Source organism: Cynoglossus semilaevis, chromosome 13 (genome assembly GCF_000523025.1).
Source record: "Cynoglossus semilaevis isolate Cse_v1.0 chromosome 13, Cse_v1.0, whole genome shotgun sequence".
In the NCBI taxonomy this organism is placed as follows: domain Eukaryota; kingdom Metazoa; phylum Chordata; class Actinopteri; order Pleuronectiformes; family Cynoglossidae; genus Cynoglossus; species Cynoglossus semilaevis.
The window spans coordinates 5,518,963-5,529,243 of NC_024319.1; the positions used below are offsets into that span (position 1 = coordinate 5,518,963).

The following is a 10,281-nucleotide window of genomic DNA, read 5'->3' on the forward strand; positions in this document are numbered from 1 at the left end:
GAGTGTGTGTGTGTACCTGTCTGTGTGAGGATGTGTGTTAATAACACACAGGCTTGATGCCTTTGACCCAACAAATGGAAGCAATCAACAGGCCATTACAGCACACACTGTGTCACTTTGAGGAAGACAGTGTGTGATTGAGAGAGAGAGAGTGAGAGAGAAAGAGAGAGAGTGGAAGGAAGAAAGGGTCGTGAGAATAGACATGGACAGAAAAAAGAAAATATGTCCTGGAAATTTGATTTAAGACGCATAAAAGCACCAATAAACACAATCTCCCATATCGGAAAGTTCATGTTATTTATGCTTATTTAACATAAAACACTTTTTTTTTTTGCTCGTGACTAAGGCTAAAAACCAAGCTGAAATGTCAACCAGAACAACCGAAGAATTGTGTTCACAACACCAGTACATCCATACAGTGGATGTAAAAACATATACAGTATATGAGTTAAAGCTAACAAGTATCCAGATCTGGGAATAAAATGATCTTGACTGTAGTTGAAAAAAAAAAAATAGGTCAAATCACTTGGTACTAATGAGTTTTGCTAATTATGGTACTTCCACATGACAATGACATTTTTTGTGTGTTTGAGGAGGAATAATAAAGCCTGACCTGAGGCATTAGATTAAATTAACTCTGTCACATATTTCAAGTAAAATTCACCACGCAGAGTTGGTTACAGTCTGCAAGGGTCAAGGGCTGTTAATGTGAAATGTTGTTAATTTGCAATTTAAAAGGTGAAAAAATGTTAAAATGTTCTTCACAAAAGAACCAAACTGTGGCGCTAAAAAAATCAGACCCAACTGTTTTCCACCAAATGCACCAGGCTGTTCCTGATGTCCGTGTGTGTGTGGTCGCACCTCCTTGGATCACGCTCACATGTCGCTCTGTGTATAACAAAAACATAGTTCTTATTTTATACAAGAGGAAAATTAAAACACGTGTTTGGGATGGAGCTCTGCAGTACGTGTCAACACTTGCACCGCAATCAAGGCAGAAAGCACAAATGTCAGAGTTCTTGTTTTGCAGTACTGATCTCAACTGCATTTTTTTTTTGCGGGCAAAACATTTTGAAGTGCAGCCGCAGTGTCTTTGTTTCAAACTAATATGTGACAAAAGAAAAGCTGTTCCAGTGTCAACACAAACAGTCCACTCTCAGCTACAAAAAGGAGGAGTTTTAAAACGTTAAAGTCAACAGTAAATTACAGCGATTTACAAACTGGAATATTTACAATCATTTTAGAAAATTAGAATAGAAACCGACAGACTCTATGGAGGCAAATCAAACTCCTTCAAAGGCAAGTGCGCTCCTCGTTAAGATTTTTTTTTAACACATTTGCAGAGTAAGATCAGTGCTGCTGAGAGATAGACCAATTACTGAGATGGCGCTTCAGAGCTTTTCAAGACAAATGGCTCATACACAGAGGGTGGATGTGTAACAGTATATTCACAGTGTGGCGCGGTAAGTGATGACATGACTGACAGAAGTGACAGAAGCAGGTATGTGTCCGATCTGCAGCCTTAAGGAACATTTGGTCCCCGGGGGAAAATCCATTAGTTTCCTCTACACCATCTGGCTCCTCTATGTGTGCAGCACATAACAGATAAGTGAGGAGAGAGAGCCAGGACACAATTATCAGAGGCTGACATATCGTAGGTGTGTGTCACGAGTGTACAGGTTATGGGGGAATCATTAGAAAACACATTGCCTAGAACTGATGGAGGAGCACAAAAAAAAAAACAGTGTGCAGTGTGTACGTGTGTGTGTTTGTCTGTGTGTGTGTGTGTTGAATCTGCAGCTGCTCCACACTCCAATAACTCTCCATCTTTTTATCATTATGAGAATGTTCCACTCTTCTGTCTGTTATCCTGTTAGCAGTAAAGTAAAGGAGGAAATGGCTTTTAAAAATTAGTAAAAAAAAAAGAAAAAAAAAACTGTTCGAGAAGAAATGTTTGGAATTGAGCTTCAAATGTCATCCCATTTACAGAAATAAGCATCACTGCTAATAGTCAATAGTCTGACAATATTCTGTGTTTAAAATACATATTTTTTCCTCAACTGCTGACAAATCCCTTCAAAATTATTTGTATAAAAAGTTTGCAAACCAAACAAGTGACAGGATCTAATATAAGTTGTGGACGTCAGTGTCTCTTAGGACATTTTGACAACCATAAGGTAAATGTGAGTCACTTCCTGCACTGTCCCTTCTCTCTGAAAGAAAAATATTCATCTTGCAGAGTTCTGGGGAAAGGTAAAAGTACAGGGAGAACCGTCTTTCTTCTGCCAGAGGGAAACATCATATAAATATTTATATTTAGCATTATTTATTTTAAAAAATAAATTGCAAGACACAACTGTAAATGTAAAATGCGCAGAACAATGACCACACAGTGGATTATCGTGGCTAACATTACGGGCTTTTCATCTGCTCCTTCACTTGTCCCTGAACAATAATCCAATTAAAAGACAGAAAAAGTGCAGCAGACGAACGTCAAGTTTGACAAATACGGACGTCAGCTTTTCACCAACAACACAACAGCAGCACAATGTACGGGGAAGACTCTCATTCAACAGTGATGAAGTAATTAAAAGAGAAAGAATGGAGACAGCTAGAAATACATTTAAAAAATTCAATTCTTTGGAGGCTAATCATGTCACCGAATGTTTAAATTGGGGGAGAAGTTTATTGAGTGTAATTAGTGGTTTATTTGCCTTTTGTTTTGTTCTTCTGTATTTGTTAAACCACCTCCACCTCTCCTTTTATCCCCTGGCCCCGTCTCTCTCTCTGTTGTGTTTTGTGTGCTGGGGCAGATGCAATGGGCCATGCTGACAGCTTGTCCCTCCTCTCCTGCCTCAGGGAAAACTGTCACCCCTGTCATTCAGGCCAATAAACACAGCATGGGGAATGCATGTGTCGCAACTGTGTGTGTGTGTGTTTAGAGGAATATGAGGGGTGAGAGGGGCTTTGTTAGCTGTGCTAGAAGCAGTGGAGAGTGTACAGACACACACACACACACACACAGACACAAACAAATTGAGTTGGCAGAGAAAGACCTGGGAGTTCCACAACCTGGAACTGGACAGGGGGAAAAAAGAAAAGTACAGCAGGTGACAGAAGAAAACTGTAAAGACAGCAAATGTCAGTGTGAACATGTGGACTCTACCAATAAACCACTAATTAAACACACATTGGCACAGGGGAGTAAAATACAGTCAGCACAGACAAGCGTCCTGGAATATCTCACCGACCGACCAAAAAGCAGTCGCCACCTGCTGCATTTAAACGACAGAACAGTTTTGGTGCTTGTCACCTTCAAGTCGTCCTGTTGTGCAGGAAGCAGAGCAACTCCAGTAAAACATACAACAGAAGCTAAATCAGCTGTAATGTCTTAGAGATGCAGGGTCCCATGTCTCACAGACAATAGAGCTGTTTCTGATTCTCTGCACAAAAAAAACAAAAAAAAAAACGACATCAAGTCACCTCTTGGGTCAGAATAGACTGAAGACAAAAACAAAAAAAAACGACATCAAGCCACCTCTTGGGTCAGAATAGACTGAAGACACCTCTTGGGACAGAATAGACTGAAGACTTGTACAATTCAAGACTATATACAAAAATTGGCATCGAGGGCGGGGCACCATCACTCATGTGGGCCCCAGGCACCAAAAAAATGAGGAAGAACCTGTATTCCAAAACAAAACACATGGCTTAACATGGCTCAGTGGGTTACACAGCCGAGTCTTTAGAGAGTCTGAGTGTGTGTCTGTGTGTGTGAGTGTGTGTGTGTGTGTGTGTCCAGTGCAGGGCATGGGCAGTAGACAGAGTGCTCTGCCAACTTCCTGCCCACTGGTCTTTTCATTGCTGATGGATGGGCCTTGTTCAGCACCATCTGGCTATAAGATACTTCACATTAATCATCACACACACACACACACACACACACAGTGCACGCAAACAAACCCACATACACACATAAGCAAACACACACAAGATGGATTGTCTACATGCATATTGCACGCTGGAAAACATGGAACTCAGATCCATTGGACCACAGAAGCACATGAAAAAAAAAAAAAGGAAACAACCCCCCCCCCAAAAAAAACCAGACAAATAAATAAACAGGACAGTTGATTGAAATACAAATATTAATGTTTGTTTTCTCTCACTGCCGTTTTTGTTCCCCTGTGTCTTTTCCTACTTCCGTGGTTTGAACCCATTCACTGGAGGTTAAGAAACAAGTACGATACAAAAAAAAAACAAAAAAACCAACAACAACCATTAGTTCATTTAAAAACACTGTTTCATTCAGTGTTTGTAGCCTGGAGCTACTGAATAATAAAGTCCCACCAGCCCAACCCCTTCCCTCCCCCACTTCAGTCAGTCTGACCTCAGCGGACCTATAGGAGGATGGGCATTAAAAATAAAAATAATTCTCCCTTTTACCTAAATCCTCATGTTCGTCCTGTCTCTCTATCTGACTCTAACCAACAAACACGTACTACATGCACACACATACACGTAATATCCACACATAAACCGTACACTGAAAGGCCACGCACCTGAGGGACTTTAATATAAAATGAGGGACATTATCAGAGTTCATTTATTTCTATCTAACGGCAACACCGACTTAATACAAGCTATTTTGCTTCAGTGCTCCCACCGTGTGCAGACAAGAGTGAGGTCGCGCACGAGCCGTGGTTGATCTGGCAGGAAGCATGCTTGACATTAGATTTATTATCGTCCAATCATATCTCAAGGCTATCTGAGTTTATAATGCAAAAGGATTTATTTTTATGCCCACACTATCTATAAAAAAATAAATAAACCCTCAGGCCGACCGTTCTAGGTTAAGCTCTGTGGTGGACTCACAATAAACTTGCCTGACCTGACAAAAGTACATTTGTATAAGGACTATTTGTAGTATTATCTGTAATATTATCAGTAAATTGGTTGACTTTTACTCCAAGGTGCATCAATTCAGCTCATTCTAAAGAGAGAAAAATACTTTTTTTTATACAAGTAACCGATTTACAATAAATGAAGTGTAAAAATGTTGAATACAACGGTCAATAAATGAAGTGTAAAAATGTTGAATTACAGAGATGTCAAAGAGAAAGTAAGCTAACTTTTTAATAACTTTAAGTCTATTTTAAACAAAGAAAAGGTATGGTAGTACATTACAGTATGGACTTGCACTTCAAAGTGATCCTTTTGCAGGCATTTTCCCACCTGCTAATGTAAGCTAATCGTGCTAACACCAAGCCCCGTTTTCTCCAGTTTGGGCTTCAAAATAAAAACAGAAGGTAGTGTCACTGCAGTACAAACAACATGTACATATGATCCATTAGAAATATTCAATGGAATAATAATACATAATTAAAGGGCCTATCTTGGGGAGGAGGGGAAGTACTTATTGCAATAGTACACAGAATTTACAGTAATTGCCAGCGTTCTTAGCAGCACATTAGACAAGGTGAAGTTTAGTCCAGAGTTACACCACGAAACAGTTATTCTTTGATATGATACTGCCAACAAAAAATAATAATTAAGAAGACGCAGTAATAAGAATGTTTCTTCAAAACTTCACTCAGTTACATTCATTGTTTGTTTTGTGTGTGTGTGTGTGTGTGTGTGTATGCTCTGTTCCACCGACTCCTGCTCATGTGTGCTCCACATGTACCGTTATTATAGTCTCTGTATGTGTGTGTGTGTGTTTGAGTGTGTGGGAGGCAGAGCTCCGTGTCTGCCACAGTGAAAGCGTGATTTCTCCTATATCCCTTTAATTAACGTGTGACATATAACAACTGCACCACAGGCACAAACTCTTCTCAAGGAACAAACTCTTGGAAAAAAAAGTTGGAAAAATGACAAACGGCCACATCTGCTGGATGAAGCTTCAATCAGCGACACGTTCCCAGCAGCCACCGTGCTGTAGCTCGTCACTGTTTTTCCTCTGTACAACAAAACCCAAATAACAATAGACGTGAAAGTGTGTCGCCTTAAAAAGTATGGTTTGTAGGATTGTTTGTCAATGAAGGATGAACTGACTTGTCGTCCACCACGCAGAGGTCAAAAAGCTACTGTTGTGCCACATGGTGTTCATGTTTTATATTTTCAAGAACATCACTTAGACTGAAGACAGGCATGTGACACGTCCTTGTCCACACACATGTGACACGACCACACGCGCGCGCGCGCGCGCACACACACACACACACACAACACCGTAATCAGGAACAACTCATCCAGTCGATGGCTGACAAGAGGTGTTCATCTTGAGGAGACAACTAACTCATCAGAGCCGTGAAAGGCAATTCAACAATGTTGACCTACTTTTAATGTCGAGTGACATCTTCTGGTGACTGAAGAGCAATACTGTGAGTTTTTGATAGAAAATACAACTGAGATGAAACACACTGAAGTGCAGAAGTCTTCAGACATCAAGTGTTTTTGCCAGGATAATATGACTTTTTTTTTTTGTTAGATTTATGTAAACTCATACAGACACTTTATATACACACACTTTCTTCACAAAACATCTGTCGACACAGGGGTCTTACCTTGTGGTCGTAGGGGTTGTACGAGTGGAAAAGTTGTGACAGTTCTTTCGTCCTCTGCTTTTTCTGTAGACGATAAAAGGAAGAAAAAAAAACACATTTGTTTTAAACATGATTGAATTGCGTTCATCTAACAGAAACTGAAGAGACCAATAGGAGAAGCATGGCTTCAGCAGCACCTAATGGAGACAGATTGTGGAGTGTTCACGAGGAAGATAAGACATGTATAAACATTTGCCTGGAGGAGTCTAAACTTATGGGATAAATATGCTCTGTGCACATACATGCCGTTAAGAGTAATGCAGCCAGAGTGATGTTAACTTGTCATGACACTTAAACAGAAACGGAGGGGGAAAAATAGAAATTACCACAAATTAGAACAAAGCATTTAGTAATTTATAAGGTCTATGAAATATAGATTTCACATCGGCAAGGGAAAAAAACCAAAAACATTTATTTGACCACCAGCTGTGTCAGAAAATTTTCCTCATTTTGTTCCCACTCAAAAGTCTGGCCTTAACCTTGCATGTCCTTAATCTATAATGAGATGCACAAGCGTGAGACATGACTGTTTGATGCGTGGCAGTCGTTAATGCAATCAGTTACACGAGGCCGACGCAGTTACAAAGAGCGCTAATTAGCTTGCTGATTAGGCCACGTCTGGCTAACGGGGGAGAATATATGCACAGCCTACAGTAGCTACAGGGACCGTGCACTTATTGCCGTGATTCCCCCACATATTCCCTTTCTCCCTGCGTCTTTTCCAGCGTCTATAGGGTGGAATTGAGTGTCCTTAGGCGTGAGCTGTACATATGGTGCAGACAACCTACAAGTCGTTCCGCTATCACACACACAGGCATCATTACAGAATGACAGATAAGCCCTGCTGCAGGACAGGCGAAGGCAGCTGGAGGATGTGGAGCCAGATCAATGCAGGGAGAAAAAAACATTCAAATAATTATATTCAGCTCATGAACTTATGAAAGTTTGACTTGAGTTTTTTTTTCTTCCACTGCATCAAATTACTATAGGTGACTGCTGAAGTACTTATTTAACAATAAAGAAAAGAAAGAAAATCCAGCTGCAAAAAGTCACCTGAGCAGCAGTGAACACGCGAACTGAAAACTGCAGAGATGAAAGAAGACAGGTGAAACAAAAGTACGAGGTATGAGGTGATGATTGTACTGGTTGCCTTCAGCCAACTGCTTTGACGTTCTCCCTCTCTGCTGAGATTATTCCTTTCATTCCTGCACCTCTCAGCGCACCTTGCCCTTGTCTCCCTCCATTCCATATAAGCGCTTCTGCCGCTTTCCCCCCGTGCTCTGTATCTAACCCGCGTCTTACTCAGACCGCGTTCACCTAAGGCTCCTCACAATCCCATAATTATTGGCCCTGCCCGTCTGCCATCCAGGTTCTCTTCTCGCTTTCTGTGCCAAAGCTCTCCACATTTTCCAAATCCCCCCCCTCACCCCCCCCACACCCTGTTGTCTCTGGCTTTCCACGTATTCCTGGCTGCTCACCCTCCCTGTTGGTTCCCTGTGTTTTTCATCAGTGAGGGGAAAACTCATACTAATCATTCTGTCTTCACTCCCTCAGCCATCATCCCTCCTTACAAGTCTGTCCCTCCTTAATCTCTCACTCTTACTGCCTGCAGCATCTCAGGTGAGAGTAATCCTCTAATCATTGCACCATTGCTCCACACCAGTCTCCCTCTTCCTACCATCCCTTCATCACTTTCACCATCATTCTCTACTCAGTGATGCTGCATCTTCAGTGTGTGTGTGTGTGTGTGTGTGTGTGTGTGTCAGAGCACAACAGCAGCGACTGCAGGTAAGGATTTTTCAACATCCAATGAGCTCCCAGCAGAATTTATCCAGTTCAATAGTATGAACACACACACACACGCACGCACGCACAGACAAAATACCAAATATACCAACAATAAAACCAAGATGATGAAAACAATGGACATTAAATGCCTTATAACTTTTTATGTGACATATATATATGATGGACAGTTACTTATATATGATTTATTTATTTGTGCTTATATATATATAGTTTGCTTATATATATATAGTTTATATATTCATACATTGTATATTCATTATATAAATTATATATATATATATATGTATATAATTTATATAATTTTTTTTTTTAATCTACACTGATGTACTGACAAGTAGTTCGTTTTCTATACCAAAGGATCCAAAACCAGGGGAAAAGGACAAGGTTCCTTCTATTAATACAGGCTCATAACAAAGACTTTTTCATCCTCTGTAAACATGGAATTTATCAGCACTGTGACAGGCAGCATTTGTCAAGACTTACTTTCCAATTACATACTTGTTAGAAGCCAGGGCCCTTACTCTCTCACATTTGTGTGTAATGTTGTTATTATTATTACGAGATCAACGGTGTTATTTTTGAAATAAGCCTCACAACCGGCATTAACACAGTGTTAAATGTCACAGGTGGCTGCAGTATTCATTTCTCCCAGAAAGTTATTGTCATTCTGAGTGTGTGTGTGTGGTGTCTCCGTGTCTGTGTCCGTATGTTGATGATGATGAATGATGGTTGTTACATGAGTGTCCATCTGCTGTTGCTACCAGAGACGGATGCAACATGTAACAGGAAATGACATTACATGCATGTACACACTCCAGCTCATACGTCCTCCAAACACATACGAGAGCGCAGTAACATGGAAGGAAAATAATGACACCAGCTGAGCAGATGTATTGTGCATATTGAATTATTAAGTGCAGCATGAAAAAAAAAGAAAAAGACCACAACATGTCTATCAGTAAATGGAACAAATTAAGGCTCATAAATTAGTAAGAGAGAAAAACCACAAAAAAAAATATGTCAAATTACAATGTTTTAATTTAGGGAAGCAGATTGGGGGAGGCTACGGTGAGGAAGACAGATGTGACTGTCAGGATGAGTTATAAAAGGACGTGTAGAAGCCAATGGCTTCAGTTTTATATACCTGTGTGAATTGTTCTCCTACATTTTTTTAACTGTGTTTCTGGTCGACTCCATAACAATCTGTCCACTGTTTCAACAGTTGGGGTGCTTTTCTTTTTTGCTTCTCTTGTTGTATTTTTATTTTTTTGTGTGTGTCTTTTTTCGTGTGTTTTTATGGTTTTGTACTTCCTGAAGGAAACTCCCAAGAGAATAATGGAGTTCTTTCTTTCTTTCTTTTCCTTATATTATGTATAACTGGGGTGTCAAGGAGATGAACTGTATTGAACAGTCTATGGCAAATTTAAGCTTAATTGGACTTTAAATTCAAAAAGAGAAGAAAAGCAGAACCACAAATTACTCGTTTTACCCACCCATAACCACCATAACAGACTCTTTAAGAAAAAAACATTTATTCGAAGACAACCATACACATAATAATCTCAGATGGACCAAATAAAATTATCTGGTGGTCCACTTTAGGCCCGTGGGCCTTGAATTTGCCATATGTGCTCTACAGCAGTAAAAACTAACTTTTTGAGTTAAAAGGAAATTTCTGAACCTCACAAAAATATCCTGGTGGATGAAGCAGAAGACGGCGAACATCAAGGTTCTGTAACGCAACACACGGCTGACGCCTGCAACCAAGTCTGTGTAACTCTGACACTCTTTGTACCATATGTGTCGAGCGGCAAGGTGACAGTGATCTTGCCGATGCCTGTATAAGCTTCTGGCGCAGCAGAATGTG

General features: G+C 40.3%; 1 protein-coding gene across 1 annotated transcript in view; it reads right to left on the reverse strand.

Annotated features, from left to right (window-relative positions):
- cdkal1 (CDK5 regulatory subunit associated protein 1-like 1) overlaps positions 1-10,281 on the reverse strand; it is a 182,052-nt gene that overhangs the window by 38,267 nt on the left and 133,504 nt on the right. Inside the window, exon 12 of the mRNA XM_008323210.3 lies at positions 6,567-6,629. Within this exon, the coding sequence (XP_008321432.1) occupies positions 6,567-6,629 (63 nt within the window). The remainder of the gene's footprint in view (positions 1-6,566; positions 6,630-10,281) is intronic.